At 49.9% G+C, this 23095-nt stretch overlaps 2 protein-coding genes across 7 annotated transcripts; both read right to left on the reverse strand.

The window, feature by feature from the left end:
* Window positions 1–22: 22 nt before the first annotated feature.
* edf1 (endothelial differentiation-related factor 1) lies at window positions 23–2943 on the reverse strand. Its single transcript, XM_068334651.1, has 5 exons — window positions 2674–2943; window positions 2043–2094; window positions 1797–1957; window positions 655–748; window positions 23–541 (listed from the first exon to the last, which is right to left on the reverse strand). Exons 1-5 carry the CDS (start codon window positions 2749–2751, stop codon window positions 480–482), a joined length of 447 nt encoding a protein of 148 aa, XP_068190752.1. The 5' UTR covers window positions 2752–2943; the 3' UTR covers window positions 23–479.
* A 2762-nt stretch (window positions 2944–5705) lies between these two features.
* On the reverse strand, window positions 5706–21442 carry prrc2b (proline-rich coiled-coil 2B). 6 transcript variants are annotated; one of them, XM_068334156.1, is made up of 31 exons: window positions 21280–21442; window positions 19162–19339; window positions 18899–19073; window positions 18455–18557; window positions 18056–18119; window positions 17808–17951; window positions 17262–17572; window positions 17041–17174; window positions 16789–16952; window positions 16391–16472; window positions 16128–16296; window positions 15451–15796; window positions 15193–15365; window positions 14872–15073; window positions 14577–14781; window positions 12091–14157; window positions 11800–11963; window positions 11591–11706; window positions 11368–11509; window positions 10951–11027; window positions 10568–10855; window positions 10358–10459; window positions 10083–10275; window positions 9900–9997; window positions 9632–9759; window positions 9301–9541; window positions 9059–9223; window positions 8884–8963; window positions 8693–8774; window positions 8292–8501; window positions 5706–8053 (listed from the first exon to the last, which is right to left on the reverse strand). In XM_068334156.1, the coding sequence occupies exons 2-31, from the start codon at window positions 19274–19276 to the stop codon at window positions 7883–7885; spliced, it is 6711 nt and encodes a 2236-aa protein (XP_068190257.1). In that variant the 5' UTR covers window positions 19277–19339; window positions 21280–21442; the 3' UTR covers window positions 5706–7882. The 6 variants fall into 6 exon arrangements, with proteins under 6 accessions (XP_068190257.1, XP_068190255.1, XP_068190254.1 ...); XM_068334154.1 differs by having other exon boundaries at window positions 18899–19076; XM_068334153.1 differs by having other exon boundaries at window positions 11368–11706.
* Window positions 21443–23095: the final 1653 nt, after the last annotated feature.

Here is a 23095-nt window from a genome sequence, read left to right on the forward strand (position 1 = left end):
ACACACACACACACACACGATATTAACTGCCCAACTTTATTTCAAGATCAAAACAAAGCACAGCCTTAAACGTGAACAGTGTCATGACATTCATCCACTGTCCTGTGTGAAAAAAGATGCAATCAAGCACTTTGGGTTTAACTCCATGCTCAGAACCAGCATTAAGTCTTCAGAACCAAACTACTTTAACAAACCCGCCTTTTGAGTAACCATATCAAAAAGCTCAACTTTGCCGATGCAGATGTGAAAGATACACAACTTTTGAGTTGGTGGAGCTGAGAGATGCGTTTGATCACTTTGTTTTCTGATCAATGATGGATCAAGTTATCAATATGCCACTTATGTATAGTGATTTTAGTGCGTCACCAGGTCCTCGTCTCGAACACAGGTGATATCAGCCCGGGGTCAAGGGGAGGGTAAGGGTTTGGGGAAAAATGGGATATGGGGGGGTGGGGGGGGCTGATTTCGAGGCTTTGTGTTCATTTCTTCTTGGGTTTTGATTCCAGGGGTTGGCCAATATCCTTCCCACGCAGCTTCAACCCTGTTCAGACAAACAAACATCCGTTTGTCACTTAGTTAGTCGGTTAGTTACCGACCGCAGAGCTCGACCGTAGTCCAGACGACGGATCGCTTCACGCCGGGCATCCTTCTTACCGATCGCTCTCTCTATCTTGCCCATGACCTGGTTGTTGGGAATCGCTCGTCCACACTCGTAGTCGCCGATGACCTGAGGCTTCTCATTGATTTTCTGAGGAGCAGACAGAAAATCAGTTTGACGTTATTTTACAGTGCATCGTTTTCTGCATCCTGTGTGTTTAAACAACAGAATAATGTAGAACATGTGTGTTGAAGGACTTTACAGACTTAAAAATTTATAATTATTGTAAAAACTAAAGCCGAGTACTTCGTGGATTTTGCGTACTGCGGGTTGTCTTTGGAACGCAACGCCTGCGATAAACGAGCGATCGCTGTATTCTATATTAACACTCAATAAACGTGATTAACGAGTGAATTTTAACAACATGAAAGGAAGACAATCTTTTGTCTTTAAAAAGCAGAAACATTCTAAACGCCCCCCCTAAAGACCTGCCCTCAGCCCAGCGCTAGCGTTAGCATGACGCTGGGCTGCGATGGTTCAGAGGTTGTTTCATGTTTGGAGAGGCTTCAGTCGGTTCAAATATGAGAGTACAAACTAGAACCGAGCCAGATGTTCGTCTGGTTCTGCTGCATGATACTTACTTTAAAATGTTTATCTTTGCGTCACCCGTGAAGTACAGCCCAGTTCCAGTGGCGCTGGTTCCACTCACTAGAGTGTCGCTGGGTTTGGATCTGCTTCAAAATCATAAATCCATCCCAAAGGCACCGTATAGAACCGGTTTAACCCCGTCGTGTTTGGGATTGAGGTTTAAAACGGCTCATTTCTAGTTTCTTTGCCAACTAGTTTTTCTCCACTGAAACCTAAGCTGCAACTCACACACACACTCTTGTTTGTCAGGACTGGCAACAACAGCATGACGCCACACAAATGGGACCGGTATCACCTGAAAACCACCTGTAATATTAAAAATATTTTAAAGGCTGCATTAGACAGCTACTTGAGACGTTACGCCACTAGTCCTGGAAGAACTACCATCTTAAAAGTGAAATTTAACACGTTTTAAATGCAATACTTCGACATCTTTAATATTAATATGCTTTCTGGTACTCTAAAACACCAGATCCGTCTCCACATCACACACCAACGACTTTAACGTGTGTTTTCCTTCAGCTTTCTCGTGACGGATCAGAACACTCACGGTGGCCAGGTCCTTCTGGGTCATGCCTTTCTCCTGCCGGCCCTGCTGGATGACTTTGCCCACCTCCAGAGGGACCCTGTCGTGGTGCAGCTCCTCGGTCTCCCGGTCCAGTTTGGCCGTGTTCTTTGACACCACGTGCTGTTTGTTCTGCCCTGCAGACCCTGTGGGACGAGCAGCCATCGGTGAGACGAACGACAACCGGGTCGAAGGGGAGAACTTCCGTCAGGCGTTCTCACACACACTCACATTTCTTGGTGGTCTCCACGTCCTCCCCGCGTCTCTGAGCAGAAGTGATGGCCTGCGAAACAACACAAGCAGGTGTGAACAGGCTGCACTGTGCACCAGAACCGGATCTGGACTCACGATCACGTGACCCCAGACGCTCATGGGCGGGCTCTGACATATTGATCCGGGTCCACGACTCTGTCAACACGGGATGACGTCATCAGACATGGCGTCTGTCCACACACGGTAACGACTCGAGTTACCAATCCACACCTGCAGCTAGCTAGTTGTTATTTTTGGTAACAGGTAACCAGCGATCATATTAGCGACCCCAGGCTATCAGTTCCTGGGGGGGGGGGTTCGGTTTAATGAAGGGAGCAGATGATATTCTTAGTTCTGAAAATATGTCATCGACTCCCAGCGAGGCGGAACATCGCCATTTCTTAGCTAAAGCTAAGCTAACAACTACAACTTTGCCTGCGGAGTTCACCCCATTAGCACCGCGGGTGGAGTCGACGTTTCCACTCAATAGGAACTAGTTAATCTCGCTAGTTTATACTAAAATTACTTCATCTTTTTCTCCTAACCTCTCTTTCTTTCTCCCAAGTCTTGTTTTATCTCCACTTTATCTCCCGGTCGCGTCCATGCTAACCTGCTTGGACTTGGACTGGGCAGCCGTCGGCCCCTTCTTCCTCAGAACAGTCACGGTGTCCCAGTCGCTCTCTGCCATCCTTTTTCGGGGGGTTTCGATCGCTACCCGCAAACGTTCAACTATACGGGAATAAGCCGACTCGGTTGGTTGTAGCTCAGCCCCGATCGAAGGCTAGTTGGGATAAAAACTGACGCTCAGTCCAGAAGTATCACCCACGCGACGGCGAAAGCTTTATTTATAACAGATCGACGAACAGTGGCGTGAAAGGAGGTGCGACAGCGACCCCTGCTGGTGGAGCACGGCGACCTGCATGCGAGGAGGCTTCCGCCTTACGTACGCGTTTGTGACGTAATGACGCCGGAAAAACAACACCAGAATTAAGACTTCTGAACTGCAATTTCATCGGATTTATCAACCAAGAACTCGACAAGAACTTCTCCTTGAAACAGGAAAATGTTGTAGTTTGTTTTGTAGAAAACAAAAGTGTTTTTCTTAAATACAAACCTCAATTTTATTAGCAAAGTTCTATATCCATAAATGTAAATATAAGCAAAGACATTCAGTTATACAATCATTGCACACTATTAGTATGTTGTATATGTATATATTGTATACTTATATATATATATTTTGTTAATTTTGAAATAAAACATTTAAAAAATAAGAACTGCAAAAAAACAATAAAAGCTTGTCTTTATTATTAAAAACAGACAAAACACTATTTCCATCATTTATCTGAAAAAAACACAGAGTATAACAAGAAGTATACCATGTTTTTAGAAGAGAACAGATGAGAGAAAAGGCAGCACATTTTTTTCTTTTATTTAAAACTTATCATGATCATCAACCTAACAATACAGTTTCTAAAAAAATCGCAGTTACACTGTATGAAACTTACAATGAATGTAGTAATAAAAGTAAACACATGGAGAGTTTGGTTTTTGATGATGAATTAGTGGCGGGATGAATTAGTGATTCCAGCTGACCCCCGGGCTCCAGTCCTCTAGGTCACCAGTTACAGGACATCTCTGAGGCAGCGTCGCTGTTTCTTCGTGTGCGGATGGGGGACCAGCCATACTCTGAATGGGCGTTGTCCGCCTGGTGGACACGCCCCAAGCGGTAGGCTTGTCTGGAAGCCTGTTTCCCCGCCCACGTACGAGGCTTGGGATTCATCTGGGGGGGGGGGGGGGGGGGAATCACGCTCATTTCTCAGCCATAGAAATGATACCTCAAAGAATAAAGGAAACACTTCCAAACAAAAACAGCAGCAGGTCTCAGGGGTTAATCTCTGATTCTCACGTTATGTTAATAATTCTTTCCACAAACTGAAACCTGCTCTTCTATATGTCGTTTTAAGTTTATTGTCACCTGAACAAACACAGCTGTGTTCATGTGGAGGGTGTCCACTCGGTCTGACAGGTGGCTCAACCAGTCCAGGTGGTCACAGATGGACTGGCTCAGATCCCCGTCGCTCTGTATCAGAAGGAAAACACGTCAACTCCTCCTCAGACCGGTTTTATCAACGACGCGTGACTGTTGGCAGCCGAACGCACCCCAGACAAGCTGTCCCTCAGCTCCACGGCGGCGAGCCGAACGTGCTCCAGCTTGTCGATCTGCTCTTTCAAGCGGTCGTCGAGCTCCTGCATCATCATCAGGCCTTCATCGCGTCTGACGCCTCCCTTGGTGGTCATCCTGAGGAAGAGGAACACAACCGTTAACACGCCGATGAAGATGAAGATGAAGCAACGATCGCCCACAAACGATCCTTTTCGTCTGAGACTCCAACTGTTGAAATTTAAATAAGCTTCCCTGAAAATTCTAATGAAGTATTTGGATCTATTTATCTGGGTCACGTGACATCAAATCCGCATCCTCTGTGAATCCAAAACATAAAACATGACACGTTTAAGATAAACAAAACAAACAAACAACAACGTGAGCGATGACGTAACCCTAAATACCAAAACATCACAAACACAAACAGTACAAGTCAATCAATCAATTAATTAATTAAGTAATTATTGATAAAGCTGTCCATTGTGACTCAATAATTATGTATCTACTCAATCAGATGTGACACATCGATCCGTTCAAACCGATCGATCCTCACCAGCAGGTCTGACCGGGCGGGTTTCACACGACCTCCGCGGATAATCGATCATCCTGATCGAAAGTTCTTGCAGTGGGCAGCTTCAGATCGTTCCGATAATCGATCAATAATCGTCAGATCCAGCTGTGAAACATTAACATTAGCTTACAGCACTGGATCAGAGCTAGCTGTGGCTAGCTAAACGCTATTAAAAAACTTGTTTACGCCGTTTTTATTTGAATTAATGCTAAGGCTGAGAGATGACGTCACCAATCAGCGTGATTAATATTCATTATCGATCTTGTGCGACCAGTTTACCGGAAACAAAAAAACAAAACAAAAGAAAAGAAAACACGCCTCAAACCCATGCAGAGCGAAGCCAGAAGCTAACAGGTTATCAATGCTAATAATAGCGCGAGCGCGCGCACGGTCACGCGCTCGCTTCAACTATCGCGGTACTTTGTTTCGGACATCGAATTAAAAACAGAAGTCACCTCGTCGGTCCGGAGCGGAGACGCCGAGAGCAGCAGAATCCCGTGAAGAAGAGCCTTCCTCTTCCTCATCCCGCCCCAACAGGAAACACAGCACGGGCTCGCGTCCGGACAAGCCCCCCCAGTCCCGGAGGAATGTCAGGAATGTGAACCGCGTGACGTCACGCATCCGGGTTTGTTACAGGCGCGCGATTTCACGGTATTACGGTACTATTTACACTACAGTACAGGAAATCAAAGCGGAAATGACGTCAGATCTCTAGTATTTTAATTTAAGGGAATTTTTTTATTTTTTAATCTTTAATTAAATTTTTAAAAATGTTTTAATTGAATTATAGACCTAAGCAATTTTTAAAGAATTTATTGATATTAATATTTATTTTCCCTTCGGTTATCAGACCAGTATATAAACTTAAACTCGAAGCCTGGAAGTAAAAAGTTTCCTCACAAAAGTAAATTTATCATTTATTATAAAAATTGAACGTTTTCATTTAAACTCTCGTGTCTCCACATGCCGGAAACACTAAAATCATTTCCTCATACCTTCTTTAAGACTTTGTGTTTTTTTTAATATGACAAAGTGAGAATACAGAAGTGACAGTACATTTAAGAAATGACAACTGCTTTATTCTTTTCTTTCAATAAGCTTTTTTTTTTTTTTTTTTTAAACAAGGGAGAGACCAAATATCTGAAAGGATAAAGATCAAGTAGGATAAATAGAATGTTTGATCAGGTGTAGAAAGCACTGGTCCTCTGACAAAAAAATGAAATATGCATCTTAAAAGGTACAAAAACAAAGTCAGGGCAACATTTTGGTGCAGGAATAATGTGATTAGCATCGAGATCTTCTGCAGCGAGGAATGAGAGGCAAAACACACTCCCAGCTGGATTAAACCGATCCACGGGTGAAACGCAGTCCATTCTGAGAACACAGTGAACATTTTCCACGTTAAATCCTTTGTAGTGCCACAATATCTAAAATGAAATGTGGGTTGGAGCCTCGCTCCGCCGGCGAGGCTGGACTGTACATCTAAGGATGCATGTACTGTACATACATACCAGTGAAACACTGTCGAAGAGAAATCCAAACATGTCGTAGTGTCTTTAAACATCGTAAGCAGTAACATTGAACCAGTTATGATAAATGCGTTGTGAATTCTGAAAACAAGCGTCCGTTACGGGAACAAAATAGAAGTGAGGATCCAACAGCTTCACATTTTTTCAAATAGAACACTTTTTAAAAAGTCCTTCGTAGCCCGCTGGAACTGCAGTGCTCACACACACACACACACACACACACACACACACACACACACACACACACACACACACACACACAGACAAAAAAAAAGAAAAAAAAAAGCTTAAGCAAAGAGCGAAAATCCAACAAACGACGCTCGACACCCCCGGATCGTGATGGTCTAACGGAAAAAAAGTGGGCGTTTGGTGACCTCCGACTGATGGGAGGTGGGCTGCTGTTATTGCTAAAGCCGCCTCAGAGACCAGACGCTAAGTCATCGAATTGGGTCGCTGTGAACAGGAGGAGACCCCCCCCCGCCGCCCCAACGTCAAAATCATCACTTACATCACATGTTCATGAACAGACACCTTGAATAATTACACTCCATACAAAGTGATATGAAAGCAAACATTTCAGTTTCTTTTTTGTGGGGGAGGGAGGAGGCATCCTTTCATGCCACCGTGAAGAAGACACCCCCTTTCTCCTCCCCGATCTTTTCGAACCCCTCTACCCCCCCAAAAAAAACAAAAAAACAACTACCAGCTTGGTTGATCAAGACCCCCCCAGAGGACAGCAGCGGTGTGAACGCTGCGTTCAGGTACAGTCTGTAAAAACGCTGTTCGGTTCTCGACAGGAGTCCCGCAAAAAGATTCAAGGAAACACGCTCAGCTGATCATGCACACGGAAAGCATCATCCACCTGCTTCAAGTTACACACCGAAGACAGCGCCAGAACGCAAAGCAGAAGGAAGGGTTCGAGAAAAGACAAAAATAAGAGTTCTATCGGTCTACGTTCTGCACCGGATCACGACCCCCCCCCCCCATTGAAAGGAGGAATGGATGATGACTTGAACGTTGTTTTTTTTAATTTACCAGCAGAAATGAAATACGACAAAATGTCCCACTGCATTCCAGGTTCACCTAAAATAAAAAAAAAACATTTTTAAAAATGGAGCAGATGTCGCTTCTCGCTGCGAGTCGTGTCGAGCGTGGGGGGCTTGGGGGGGGGGGCTACCATCCATCAGCAGGGACAAAAATACAGTTTTGGCAAAATGGTCAAGGAAACCACGCGGGTTGGCCGCTCCTTTCCCTCCGCAAACAAAACGCACAGATCAACAGAAATCTCTTCTCTTCCCCTTAAAAGTGACGAATAATAAATTAAAGAGGACGTGGAGGAGATACGCTTAAAAGACCGTTTGTGTCTGTGTATATATTTATATAATCTTTATATATCTCTATACGTGGTGTGAAATAATAATTCTGACAGTTCCGGATGGGTAATTCATGACGATGCCCGTTTGTTTGCCCGTTGCCGTGGCGACACGAGATGAGGAGGGTTTTTCCCCAGGAGGCTCGTGTCGGCGGGGTTGAGGGTTTTAAAGGTCCGGCATTACGCCTTGCCCTCCTCCACTTTGATGGCCTGGGGCTTGATGGCGCCGGTGCGTGCTGGTTTGGCCGGCCCCGGGGGGGGCAGGGGCTCCTGGAGTTTGCTGGTCATGGTGGCCCCCGGTGGCGTCTTGCCCTCGCCCACCGCCTTGCGTACGTCTCGTATGGTTTTGTTCTGCGCGAAGAAGCAGCGGCGTTACCGAGGACGACAGTGGACGAGCGTCGCACACACACAATTAGAAACACGACACGACACTGGAGGGTTCATGCAGGTGGGGGCATCATCAAGACTTCATTTGGGAGGGGGAGGGGGGTTCCACAGTCATCCGTCAGATCACAAACACAGAACAGGCAAATAGAGAGAAAGAAAATGGATGAAATTAAATTACCTATATTTACAGTGGGTGGCTCACCTTCATGCCATCCTCTGGCCCTTTGACGGGGGGGTCGGGGGCAGAGGGAGGGGTGGAATGGGAGGGGTCGCGGCCGGGATTGGGGTAAGGGGGGGACCGGATGATGACAGGCTTGTTCACCTGCATGATCGGTCTCTGAATGGGATTGGGGAAGGGGCCGGTGGTGGGGGGCCGCATGTGCATCACCATGCTGCCCTGAGCGGGTGGGACCTGTTGGGAGGGGCGGGGGGGAGGATGGAGGCAAAAAACAGAGAATTAGCTCCCCCCAAAAATAACTGAATACCAGTAACGTGTCTGGAACGAATGACAAACTGAATAAATAATATCTTCTAAACGACGGAGGAGTGACGCCTTGGTCCAATCACGCGACCCTGACAGGAACGCAGTCAAAAATCAGTTACCTGTTGGGCAAAATGTGTGGGTAGAGGGCCCACGGGCCCCCCAGGACCAGAGGGCTTCCCGCTGGGGCTGGCAGATCCAGGCCTGAAGAAAACAGAAGAGGTTTTTTTTGTCTTTTGATCCTTTGTTGTGCTCAAGTTTGTGTTCCAGAGCGACGCTGCCGCTCCGGGCTCCCACACGCCTCCCGCCTCACCTGTACGACGCCCCAGGGATGCCGGGGGAGTGACTGGACTTGTCCGAGAACTGGAAGCCTTTCATTTCCATCTGAGAGCCCTGAGGGGGGAAAAGAAGAACAAACGCGATCAAAGGCTTTCTGACGACAGAGAAGTTCAGAACGGGATTGATTAGCGCCGATCGCTCGGCCGTACCTCCCGGCTGCCGCTCATGACGGGCTGAGAGCCCGGCGGCAGGATCCGACGGGGGCCCCCCACCGACAGGCTCTGGCCCTGCTGCAGCTGGATGGACTGGGGGAGGATGAGGTGCTGCTGGGCCGAGCCGTAGCGCAGCTGGGAGCCCGGTAGCGGCATGGTCACCTGGGGACGACAAGACGCGTTAGCGGATGAAACACGTGAGCTCGGGCAGCGTCGGGTCTGAACCCCCCCACCCCCACCTGGATGAGCTGGGAGTCCATGAGCTGGGAGGAGCCCATCCCGGGCCCCTGGTTCATCTGGCTGTCGTAGACCAGCTGCTGGCTGCCGTTCAGGGGCTGGTAGTGCGAGCCCGACTGCGGCTTCACCAAGTCAGACGGCTGCATGCCGGGGAACGCCGAGTAGGGCCCCTTGAGGGGGGCCCCGCCGGACAACACCAAGGGGTTGGGCTGCGACAGGTTGGGGTGCATGTACACCTGGGATCTGAACGGGGGAGGAGGAGCAGAGTGAGACAAAGATCACGTGGCGCCACAAGGTGAGGCGCTGGGGGGGGGGGTCGGCGTAGGGTCGTACCTGAAGGGGGGGATGGAATTGAACATCTCCTGGGACTGGGACACGGGGAGGCCCCCCCGGAGCCCCAGCTGAGCCTGAGCCTGGAGAGACGTGTGCAGAGAGATGGGAATCTGTTGGGCCGCAGCCGCCTGGTGGACCGACAACGAGAGCGATGACAACTCAGCGTGTGTGTGTGTGTACGTGTGTGTGTGTGTGTGTACGTGTGTGTGTGTGTGTGTGTGTGTGTGTGTGTGTGTGTGCGTGTGTGTGTGTGTGTGTGTGCATCTACCTGCTGGTACGTCTGCTGCTGAGTCATGGTGGGCGGGACAAGGCGTGGCTGACTCGGAAAGACGTGACCATCCAGATACAGCGGGGGGATGTGATTGCCTACGGACAGGAAACGGGGGGTGGGGGGGTGTTTAGGTTTTCATTCTTGGAGGCGGTCAAGTCGGGATCGCAACGCCGCTCTTACCCTGCATGGACATGGAGGGGGCCACCGACGCCACGGGCATGGGGGGCATGGAGACGCCCCCAAAGGAGCTGTAGCTGACGCCGGTGGACGAGCCGACGCTGCAGGGGGGCTGAGCGCCCGAGGCGCCCCCGCCGGGGGAGCCCTGCTCCGGGAGGGACTGGGAGTTCTCCCACGCCTTCCGCGCCGACTCCATCTGAAAACATGGACATGGGGTGTCGGGTTGGAACTGTCCCCACACACTGTGCCCCCCTCCCTGAGAAAAGTCCTTCTAATACCTTGAGAGTGAGATCGGCACTCGGGAAGGAGATGGGGTTGAGGTTGATGCCCGGCTGCAGGTGGGTGGAGCGCAGCATGGGGATACTCTGGTTGAGCACCGTCTGTCGGACAGGAAACAGGAAGTCAGAGTCTTTCTGGGAGGAGAATCCACTTCCTGTACCCAAACTCAACCCCTGACTGGTCACAGGTGCAAACATCTGGCGCCTCACGTTGGTGGCGAGCGCGTCCTGAAGCTTGTTGACGGGATTGGACGCCGGCACGGGGGCGGAGCCCGGCGGGATGCTGAAATCCGAATCTTTGGCGCTGACTCCAAACTCGATGGGGGGCACGGGCAGCACGGCGTCCACGTGGAGCTCCACGCCGTTCACCGGGGTGATGGGGCCGCCCTCCAGCCGGTCCACGGCTTCCGATCCTTTGCGGTGCTTCAGGGAGCGCTCGTTCCCGATGGGGCCGGGTTTGTGCTGCTCTTTAGTCTGCTCCGGGCCGGCGTCCGAGTCCTGGGACGAGACGGGAGGGGGAGGGGGGGGGGCAAACAGTTTGTAGAGGTTCTCATATCGCAAACACACACAAAAAACGTGTCTTCATGCATTACCTCCGAGTTGGGCTCGCTGCCGGTGTAGGACACCTGTTTGGTCCAGGAGTCCCCCCCAGACGACTGCACCGACAGGGCTGCACAGGAGGAGCACGCCGTCAAACATCACAAAATAAGAGTCGTGCGTCAGCCGACAGACGGATGGAGATTCCCGTATTTTCTGGACTATAAGCCGCTACTTTTTTCCTTGTTATTATTTTCTCTTGGTTCTGTTTCGTTTTAATCGGCAAAGTTTCTGCCGTGTTAAAGGGACAGTTTGGAAAGAATCCGTTCAGGTACATACGTGTACATTTACAGTACAAAATACGTCTTTACACGCAGTAAATATTAAATTTTACAACATAGATATCTGCGGCTTAGATTCAGGTGCGCTCTATAGTCCAGAAAATACGGTACTCCCCGTGTTCAGGGGTGTACCTGAGCTGTTGGTCTCCCAGATTTCCGTCCCCAGGTTGTTGGACGACAGCCCCTCCTCCGGCTGCTCCAGACTCATGCTTCCTTGCTTCTTGGCGAAACGCGGTGGAATCTTGGACGTGATGGTCCTGCTCTTCACGGGCACCTGATGGGAGGAACAACCAGATGCTGAACCAGCTGAACACGTGAAACGTCCGACGCCGTCGCGGAGAACACGCTGACGCACCGCAACGCCCTGCTCCTTCCTCCTCCTGTCGTCTTCCTGCGGGCGGCGTTGCTTCTTGGACAGGGCGTCCTGGTATCCGTCTGGACTTGAAATCGGTCCTCCTGGGTCTCCCTCCACTGGGGAAAAAGCAGGTGTGATCAGTGTAGAGCGTCATCAGCATATGTGAGTACATAAGTCCCAACTGAAAGGGGGGGGGGGCACAAACTCACATGTGTAGCCGGCGAGCTCGTACTGAGACAGCGGCTCGGCCAGGTCGGCCTTGACGGGTCCCTGCTTCAGCTCCTTGTCTGACTTCTTCCCGGGGGCCTCGGCCGACTCCCTCTCCTCCGCCTGCTCGATGCCGTAGGCGGGGCCCACCTCGTCCGGCCCCCTGCTGACACGGAGGGAGGTTTCTGATTGGACGTTGAGCTCCGCTCACACGTTAGCATTACAAACCCACCAACGACCATCAGCTCCTCAATCTGAAGTTCATCCCGTTCAAAAGCCACACCGCTCCTCACCTTTTACACGACGCGCCCCCGTTCTGCCAGGCGTCGCTCCTGTTGGAGGAGGCGGCGGCGGTGGGGGGGTTGTCCGGCGTGCGCCCCATCTTGCTGGCCTCCAGCAGCGACGGCTCCCCCTTCCTGTTCTGCCGCTCCACCAGCGGCCTCTGGCTGGAGAAGCTTCTCTTGCAGAGTTCTCTCTTCTCCCCGGATCCCGCCTCGCCGTGGGAGGGGTCAGAGGTCGCCTCGCCGTGCCCCTGCAGCGTCACGCCCCCCCCGACGACACGCTTCTCTCTCCAGTCGCTGAAGTCGCTGTTGTCCGACCCGGTCTCCCACTCCTCGGTCTGACCGTGTTGGACGGAGCGTCCTGCGGAGTAGTGGCCCCCGCTGGGCCAGACGTCGTCCCCCCCTCCGACGCCGGCTTTAGGGCGGCTGGGCCAGGGGTTGGCGAAGTCTCCCCCGTTGACGTATTCCTCGCTCGTCCACTGGTGGGCGCCGGGCTCCCGCTCCTGTCGCAGACGGCGGAAGCGCGGGGGCTTGTCCTGGCGGGGGGGGCGCCGTCTCCTCAGCATCTGCCTGTCGGGGTTGTCGCTGTCGAAGTAGAAGTCTCCCTCGCGCTCCTCCGCGCCGTTTTCCACGAAGGAGCCGCTGAACTTGGGGGGGTACTTGAGTGCCTCGCGGTCGACGGGGTGTCTGCGGGCGTAGGACGCCTCGCCTCCGGGGCCGTAACCGTTTTCTTGTGCTGGGGGGCCGCCGAACTGGGGCCCGCGGCCCCTCCACGTGGGGACGTCCCTGGACGCAAAGCTCCGGCTGTAGCTCCCGTTGGCGTTCAGCCTGGGGGGCAGCGTGCGGCCCGTGAACCCCCGGCCGGCCTTGGCCTTGTCTCGGGGGTCCGGGGGGGTCTGCTCGTCGGTGTACACCTTGTTGGACCTCCAGGAGTCCCGATCGGCCCTGCAGACGTCAGACTCGGCGTGGCCCTCCCCGTTTTCGGACCCCTTCTGCCGCCGCCGTTTGGGCAGCTCCTCGTACTCCGACGCTTCGCTCAGGGTCTCGCTAACGTTCCTCCTGCGGGGTTTCCCCCTCTGGAACTCCGCCTCCGCTTTGAGGTCCCTCGGCGGCGGTTGCGGGGGCGGCGGGGCCCGGCCCCTGCGCTGAGCTCCGCCGCTGCTGCTGTTGTTGTTACTGTTGTAAGACCCCCGGAGGCCGTCCCCGCCTCGCCCGCGGGTCCCGCCTCGAGAGCTGAACTCCCTGAAGCCCCTGCCGCGGCCCCGCCCCCTGACGGCGCCGAATGCCTGCTCCTCGTCGATGAAGATCCAGTTGTTGCGTCGCGGCGCGTGCGGCTCCCGGGTGTCCTGGCCGTCCCTCGCCGGTTGGCTCTTCCCGTTGTCCCAGGCGATCTCCTTGAGGGAGTCGTCGCTGTGGGTGCTCAGGGGCCTCTCGGCTTTGGCGGGGGCCGGCGACTGACGCTGCCTCTCTTCGGGAGGTTTCTCCACGACAGGGGACGCCGAGCGCCTGCTGCTGGCCGGCTGGTTGTCTTTCTTCAGGTCGTAGACGTTGGTCAGGACCTCCTTCTCCAGGCGGTACGGGACCACCTTCTCCTCGGGTTCCGCTTTGGGCTTCTCGTTCTCCTTGTCCTCCACCTTCAGCGCCTTGAGGACGGGTTTCTTGATGGGTCCGGTTCTTCGAATCAACGGCCGCCCACCGGTCTCAGACGGCTGATGGCTGACGCCGCTGCCGGGACAGGAAGTTGGTTCGGACCACTGGTTCTGAGCGCTGCCGAGTCCCGCGTCCTGTTTCTGGCCGCCGTCTCTTTTCCAGGCGTCTTTGCAGACGTCGGCCGTCTCGCCGTGGGGCTCGGCGCCGTCTGTAACGTGCCTGTCCCTCGACTCGTGTTTCAGGTAGTCGCCTTCTGCGTGACTCTGGGGCTGGTTCTGGACGGTGGTCAGCAAGCCCTGGTCGGCATGTTGGTGATCTCTGTCTGGACCTCGGCTCTGGTAGGCGTGATGGTGGAGCTCGCCCTGCGGGGGGTTCAGGCCCTCGTTGGGTCGCTCCTCGTAGGAGTCCTGCTGGGCGCCGCCGTCACCTCTGGAACGAGACAAACAGGATCAATGTCAGAGATGCCTTTAGTGCTGCTGGACCTGCTGCAGGTGCAACGGAAAAAAAATTAAAATCATTCCTCGTTGTTAAATGTAAAACATAGTTGTATATTCATGAATAAATTATTTTTCCATCTAAAACCTTCTTTTCAGTGTTGTTTTTGTTGTTTTATCGAAGTAAACGACTGTTGAGATCTTTGAGGATCACTAAAGCTAAAATATTAGCGTCCAGATCGTTCTTCTGTCTTTTTGGTCAACAACGGGTGTGTTTTGCTGATGTTCTACTGCTGGTAAGTAAAGAAGATAGAATTTATTTTTTCCTGATGAGAGGAGAGCCTTTGTGTGTTTATAGTCATAGAATATACTGATTCTATTAATCCTCTAATATCTGCGTGGGGGGGGGCTGACCGGTCCTCAGGCTGGCCGCTGTCTGAGCTGTCGTGCTGTCTCTGATAAGGAGGTGTGAAGCTGCGCAGGGGGTAGCCGTCCTGGTTCCACAGCGGGTAGGGCTCGGTGGAGGGGGCCCTCCTCTCCTGCTGGAGGTTAGGGTGACACCCCTCGTCCGAACCAGGGCTGTTCAGATGGTCCTGATGCATCATGGGTTTCATCATTCCTGTAAAGAAAAGAAGTTTAACATGTGTTTTTTTTTCTCCATGAAAGCTGACTTTTAGAGGTTTGGGGGGGTTGGGGGGTCTCTGCTGACCTGAAGAGTGGACCGTCCCGGGGTAGAAGTCCACTGAAGACCGGCTTTGGGTCATACGAGGATCCATGAACGGCGGCATCATCATCCAGCGGGGATCGAACCCCAGGACGTGTGGGGGGTAGTACCCCCGCTGGGAGTGGCTGGAGCCGGATGGGGGGGGGTGACCGGACTGCTGCCAGTGCTGCATTTTATAGACGGGTTCCTGAGGAACGCAGGAAGAAACACTTAAACAGAGAAGCAGCGGTTCCTGTTCCGTCAGCTCCTCTGAGCGTCAGCATTAACGTCAAGCACTCGCCCCCCCCCCCTGAGAAACTCCCTCACCTGCTTCTGGAAGCGGGCTGGGAGGGGTTTGGAGGGATGACGCCCACTGTGGTCCCCTGAGGGGGAGGAGGGCTCCTGGCCTTCGTCGTCGCTGCCGTGGTAGTTGGAGAAGCTGGCTTCGTCGCTGTAAGCGTGACCGGGGGAGTTCCTGGGGGGGGGGCCTTCGCTGGCATCTGGAAATCATTTGTTTGGGAAACGGTTTAGAACGTCCGGTAAAATCCACGTTGGTGTTTTCATGGGACTCACGTCCAGCGTTACCTTTCGTGTTGTGCTGCCAGCTCTCATGTTGGCCTTTGCTCTGGTCCCGGTTTGGAGACAGCGGGACGTCTTTGCCCTCCCCCTCCTTGAGGACCTCCTCGCTCCTCGACGTCGGCCGTTCCGTCTTCCTGAACTTCTCGTCCAGTTTCTTGAGCTTTTCGGCGCAGGCGGCCAGTCGTTCCTCGCGGGCGCGCCTCTCCTCTTCCTCCCTGCGGCGCCGGGCCCTCTCCACGGCCTCCGACAGCTCGGGGGACACGTACTTGGCCCTCGCCGGGCCCTGAGACTGAAGCTGACGCTGATGATCTTCCTGGTCGGTCAGGGGGTCGGTCAGGCCTTTCTGCTGAGCCTGGCGATGGAGCAGAGATTCGTTAACCCTTAGGGGAAACATTTAGAAGACAAGGAATTCCTCTAAACCACAGAAAACAGGAATCATCTGAAGATTCACTTCAGTGGAAGTAAGTCAGGCACGTCGCTATGGTTACTGCAAGGACACCTCTCCCGGTACACAAAGATAGTCTCATTGTCAGTCAGGGGAGGACACAATGCTTTACGTATCCCCGGTAACTAACGCGCTGCTGCATCCGGCAGATGGACGTGTTTTTTAACTGTAGGTAACATCAGGAGTTCATCTCAGAGCAGTAACCCCCCCCACTGTGGGACGGAAGGCGCGTCGTTACCGGGGCGTCTGCTGAGATGTATCTTCCGTTTGTCTTCCTGGGGAGCTCGTGATGACGATGTTGGAAAGAGTAACTGTCCTCTGGGCCCTCCTGGAGGTAAGACACGTCGCCGGAGCCGAGGGAGGACGGGCCGTCGCGATGGATCTCTCGCTCCCTCTCCCACCCGGTCCTGAAGGACGGAAAAATGAAAGCAGGAAGTCTTTAAATGAAGGAAAAGTGAGCTTGGAGAGACCAATAAGAAGCTGCGAGGAAAGAGATCTCACCACATCTTGTTTTTCTCACAGTGTTCCTCCTCATCGTCACTGAATTTGAGCTTCTCACTATAATCCACTTCCTCATGGAGTCCTGAAGAAACACAAACCGGCTGACGGTCACAGACAGTCCAGGGATGTGATGTATCTCAGTACGATAAATTACATCATCTGTTCTTGACGTGGTTCTGACTTGAGGTCGAGGCAGCGGACGACGACAAACAGTAAAAAAGACAAACAAGCCTGAATAAAACTCATCAGTCTGGTCGTTTTGGAGCCGCCAACCACGGGAAAGTGTTTCTGTGTCACGAAGAGTTCACCGACAGATCAAGCATTTAACACGAACAGTATTATCCATTCCTGTCACCCTGAGGCCACAGAGGAACCGCTCAGGTGGAGGAGATACCGACCGGCCCATCCGTCCTCGCAGTCGTTGTCCAGCTCGTCCAGGTCCTTCAGGTCCTCAGGGTTGATGATGGCCGGGCGCTGCAGTCGGTCGCCGGGCCTGCGGATGGGCTGCGAGGAGAGTCGAGGCGGGACGCGGGTGAAGCGGTTCTCTCTTTTCACATCGCCGCTGCGCCCACAGAGAGGACGAAAGGGGACAAATGAGTTACGCTCAGACGTCACAAACACTAGAAAGGCGGTTCTGTGACTGCTCTTACTTGACGAGTTCGGGTTTGGAGTAGCTCGGTCTGAAAGCGGGCTTGCTGTCAAATCGGGCCGGAGCCACCACGGCGGCGGCGGCGGCGGGAGCGTGGTCGGCACCGGGGGCTTCACGCGTCTCTTTAGAGCACATCTGGAAAAACAACAGCGGGGATCGTGGAACAAATGCGGCGAGAAACAAACGCACACGGTCTCTCTCTGCTCGGGTTATGGGACTCACGAATGCAGGCAGCATGTCGTGGTAGACAGCGGTGGAGGTGTGGTGAAGCTGGTACTGCAGGGCGGTGGGGACGGCTCTGCGGACCGGCTGGGCCGGTCGCAGGAACGGCTCCCTGGGGTCGGGGGTCACTGGCGACGGAGCCGTCGGTACGCTAGCGGTTGTGCCGGTGGTAGAGGAGGGGTGAGGCGACGTGGAAGGGGCGGCGGCCTCACCCAGGGCAGTGATCTTACCCTCAGGATCTGCTGGCAGGCCGAGGGTCAGGGATGAGGGTTGAAGGTTCCTGCCACCACCTTCCCTCCAGCTTGTCACATCTGTAAGAGAGGGGGGGCAGAAACTTTCATTAAAAACCCCCTCAAAGCAATACATCACCGTTTTTAATCTGATCGCTGCACCGCAAGTTAAATCTGTGACCCCTTTCTTCCACTTTTATATCTGGGCTTTTGAAAAACATTGACCCGAAGGAACTCTTTCATCCAGGGAAATGAAACTGCCGTTGGAAATGGATCTCATGAAACTGGAAACCAGTTCTTAAGACTGGACACTCACTCTGGGGGCGGAGGCTTGGTCCGGGCCCATACGACGGATCGAAGCCGCTTCTTTCCTTGCCAGCCCTGTCCTGTTCGCCAGCTGCCTTCAGGGTGGGAAATTCCTCGTGAGAGAAGGGCTGAAGTCGGTTTGAGGCCCTTGAACCTGAGTCAACATGGAAACACACGTTAACATTCACCAGAAGCGTTCCTGATCTTAACACACGTGACTTGCCGGATGGGCACTGATAGATCCGACAGCTCGCTCACCATCTTGCTCGACTGCCTTTCCATTTAGCTGGGCCCATTGCTTTGGTCCACCTGTGTTGGTGTTCTGTGTAAAAGACAAATCCAAGGTCAGTCTGACGGTTGCAGAAGCTCTTCTCATCTGATTTTGAATCCACTCAAAGTTGACAATAAATTAAGACGTTGTCACTTTATCTTCTCAAACTACAGCAACCAGCGATTGCTTAATCTCAGGCACTCTACTCAGATTGTTAATCTAATAAAGAAACTCTTCAGACACAATTTATTGTCTACATGCCACTGATAAAAACCTCTATTTGATCTGCAGTTTCAAGGAGAGCAGCTCAAAGATCAGATCGGAGAAAAACATTAAACACAATCTTCATGATGTCAACATCAGGACCACTAGCTGCTCAGACTCACCTCCTGGTTGGCTACTGGTGAGGGCTTCTGAAGATTGGAGACAGATTTCTGTAAAGCCAGCTGTGGCTGCAACTCCGGCAGCTGTGGTATTGATGCAACAGAACTATGAGGAAGAAAGATTTAACTGTTAGCTGTGAAAAAGTTAGTCAAGGTGTTAAAACCTGAAGCTGACCCTCTAGGTTGGTGTTAGGAAACATTTTAGATGTCTCCTCATGCTGCCAAAGGGGAAAGCTCTTTTGTTTGAAGGGATGCTGGTCTCTTCATTAAACCCTGCACAGTTAACTGGACGTCCTACATTTTTAGTCTTGTAAATGACCAAGAAGAGATAACTAAAACTGCTAGATTACATAAACTAGATTCCAATGTGAACGGTATAGCAGTGTAAACAGCAGATCTTCCACATGACCACAGGGAGTTCACAGCATTTTCTTTTTCTGTCTTCACCTCTTTTGATCGGGTTGTTCCTGCTTGTTCGCCCATCCTGTACCGTCTTTAGGCACAATAATCACGTTGGGATCGTTTCCTTTGTTTTCTGACTTCAAGCTCGGCAGGTGAGCAGGTGGGGGCATACGCCGGGCTGTGGCCACTTTACCAAGACTCTGCAAGCCATGTCGCGGAACTACTAGAAGAAACGAAGCAGGGGGGCTAAGATCGAAATGGTACTGAAACACAGACAAGAGAGTGCTAAAAACAAAAGAAAACATTACCTGTGTTTTTCTGAGTTTCTATTGATTTTCCCTTGTACTTGTCAAATAGGCTGAGTGAGGAATACTTGCTTTTCCCATCCTTGGACTTGGTTATTTGCCCCAAACGATCGGACATTGCGATGTAATGTCATCGAGTAAGGAAATTTTTCTTTGCTCCTCTTCCCAGTGCCTTCTGATTCTAAAAAAACAACAAATCCTCACTTAACTACGGACCTCCAAGCTACAACAAAATATGTACATCCCAAACTGTGTGATGAACTGTTTAGATTTCAAATGGTGATTTTAAATCATTGTCATGTCATTTGAAAAAAAATTATACAGCAAACCAAATGTACGTGACCTTTTTCTGTTCATTTTCAATGTGTCACAGAACAGACTAGAGGGTAAACAAATAGATCTGGGTGAGTCAATAAATGTCTTAATCTGATCTTATCTTTGTGACATATAAATAATAAAAAGAGACTTAAAAAATGTCGCTATGTTCAGATAAAAGCACAGTAGAGCTGATGAATACTACTAGGCACTGGTGAAATACTATTACACTGAAACATTATATGTGTACCCAAACTATTAATAAGGTTTACAAATTGAGTCAGTCAAATGTGAGATGTGAGATTTGAAATTTGTTTCCCACAGAATCTGCAAGACTTTTACTACTACTGGAGATATTCATGTAACTAGTCAAAATCAGACTTAAAATAATACATGCAAACAATATATGCTCTAGCAACAAAGTGATTACAAGCTGATTTAGATTAATTCATCCTAAATTAACTTAACAAAGAAGTAGGGTCTTCAAGATTCAGTGTGGTGGAACCAAACGTGTTTTTAAGTTAAACATTATTTATGATTGACACTTGCTGTCAAGTGACTGAGCCATGACAACACAGGAGATGAACGGAAATCACGATTCACTGACCACTGTTTTGGTTCGTTGATATCGTCTTAAATGAATTATAGCAGTCAAAAGGGAACAACCAAAGGGAATTAATCGTTTTTAAGCCACAAAAAAAAATCGACAATCCAGACACTCAAACATCAGAATTCGCTTTGGCATTTTAAACAGAGCTTTTTATCAATAAATATACGTCCATCGTGGTGGATGTGATCTGGTATTGGAATGACAATGACCGGCCTCATTCTACTTCAATCCAGGACATAAATAGAGGACAGACATTCCAACTAAAAACTTGTGTTGGTTAAAGCAGAGTCGGGATGTGGGCGAAAAGGCCTTGACGATTAATGTGATCATAATCAAGACTCTGTTTACATTAAAAGCGCGACTTTTACCCAAAAAGAATGACATGAGATCTATAATAAATCGATTGTGTGGATATTTATGTCCAGACTCCATAACAGCATGTAACGCCTCGGATAACGACGTTAACTGTCATGTTTTGGGTCGGTGTCGATGCCACAGCTAAAGCTAGTTGAACATGAAACAGACTACAGGAGAATAAACAGGACATCATAGCACTAGAGATAGAATATTAAACTGATTGTGGTCGACTCTGAGGGTCACAGGGGACAAAGTTACCCCACATGACCCTGGGGTAAGAGCGAAAACGTTGAAAACGAACCTTGGTGTTAGCGATTAGCCGTTAGCATCAAATACCGCAGCTGGTGGTTTAGGATAAATGCTATGTAAACAAATGTTAATTACTGGGATTCTGTCGGATTTTTTTTTTCATATTTTTCTGTTCTGATGTGCAAAAAAGTGTCAAAATGACATATTCTGCTGATTCAAGGTAATATAGGGCAAGAATAATTAAAATACAATAAATTGCTCTAGCTTAGCATTAGCTAGCTAGAGAACTGGCAAAACGGCAACCCGTTTTATTTTTCTAGCTAGAATTGAAGCGGCCTTGACAATTCGGGCTTTTCAGTGCTGCCATATTGCACATTTTTAAACACAGTATTTTGTAAGGAATATATAAAACCCTGAAACACATGCTAACATTTTTCTTGGAACCCAGAACGGTCAGACGACAGGGATGGGAATGTAGGACAGGGCGATTAAAAATGGCCGCTGCACAGAACAAAGCAACAATAAAACTGGGCAGCGGAGAAGACAAGAAAACGGGAAGATTTTAAACATCATCCACATCAATAACTCACCGACTCAACGACCTAATGTTCCTTCTGATCAGTGTTGATAATATATTTCCAAAAAATGTCGTCTAATTAAAGGATGGATGGCGATTGTAGAGCCCAATCTTCATAGGTCGAACCGATCGCAGTACTTTCGCAGGGAACCTACCCGGCCTGGTTATCAACACGGCTGTGCGTTGACGGCTCTGCGCGAGACAGCATCATACGTCATCAACGAGTGTCGGGAAACGTGAGGGACGCCCCTGGTGGTCGCTTTTAGCAACTACAGAAACACCCACATTGTTGTTGAGGGATACAGTAGTCTTCTTTTTTAATTTTAAAATTAGATCGCTAATTTTCAAACTATATTATATTATATTATATTATATTATATTATATTATATTATATTATATTATATTATATTATATTATATTATATTATATTATATTCATATTATCATGTTATAGTCAAACTTTCAACCAACTTCTTTGTTGCTCCTCTTAGAAACATAAATTTAGCTTAACTTGAAGTTCACGTCTCTGGATCGTGTTTTATATATCTAAGCAAATATGTTTTTGTTTAATTTAACTTTAATTTAACCTTGACATATAGAATCTCTCCAATCCAAACGCCAGAGTAAAGATTATTTTTCATTAGCTATGCTGTTTTAAAAACAAATAAATAAGTAATTGATGGCCAATAACGCATACTTAGTAAAATAAATAACATGAGAAGAATATACAGTATTTTAATTATGTATATTCACTTGAAAAATTCACTTGACTGCGACTGATCCCTGGAGATGTACCTTTTCTCTATTTCCTGTGTTTCCACTGATGAGATTAAGACAAGTAGAGCGCTCATCTTAATGTTAATGTAAAGTTAGGTCCTGCTTTGTACACTGCATGAAGCCCATAATGGATGCAAAGCATGGGTCTTCAAATTTCTTTTTATATGTTTACAAAATGTAACTTAATCACAAAGGAAGTGTTTGAAACGTGGGGAAGAAGTTATTTCTGAAGCATTTTGTTCATCTTATTTAGCCGTCTGTTTTGCACAAGTCACTATTAAATAAATTTAAACACATTCTATCTGAATCCTGTTGGTCACCAATCTGATGGCAGGTTGATGGTGACCTAGGTATGTTCTTCCTGCAGGGGGCGCCCTCGTTCTTCAACTGTTTGCTTGAATGCATTGAAGGTAGTGTAGTAACAGCAGAAAACGTCACTCAGAATTGTCCTGTGATGAACTGTGCAAACATTAAAGTGATCTGATGAGTTCCATGTCGCTGCAGCAGGAATGACTCACACACCTTCAATCACCTGAGCTTTCAAACACTCTCCCACTGCATCGCCCCAACCAACACTGAATGTTCTACAATAATGAACAATCACCAGATAGCTCTGTTGGACCATAGCGTGTTCAGGTCTACACGCCTGCATCACGCACTGAGGTGAGCTGAACACACAGGACAGGGCCGTCTGGTGTCTGTTGAGCCAGTGCAAGTGGATCCTGCAGAAACGGGCCTGCGAACTCTGTCAACACTTACTCACAGGGGTATTTTGGGTGGGTGCTATTTAGCGCTGCAGAGGCCTGGAATGTGTTCATGCAACCTGCACCGGGACCAGCTGTAATCTGGCTAACTTGTTGTTTTACTGCATAAATCCAGCTTCTATTTAGAAACCTGACATATTACCAACCGCTCTGTCTTTCTATAAATGATCCTCAGCTTTTTTGTGTTTGCTCTATTTCTATGTCTTCATTGTCCTCTGAACTTAAACTCCATCCACTGGTTCTCAAACTACCGTGGGTCATGTGATGCTGTTCAAGCCTCAAACCTAC

Source organism: Antennarius striatus, chromosome 15, assembly GCF_040054535.1.
Source record: "Antennarius striatus isolate MH-2024 chromosome 15, ASM4005453v1, whole genome shotgun sequence".
In the NCBI taxonomy this organism is placed as follows: Eukaryota; Metazoa; Chordata; class Actinopteri; order Lophiiformes; family Antennariidae; genus Antennarius; species Antennarius striatus.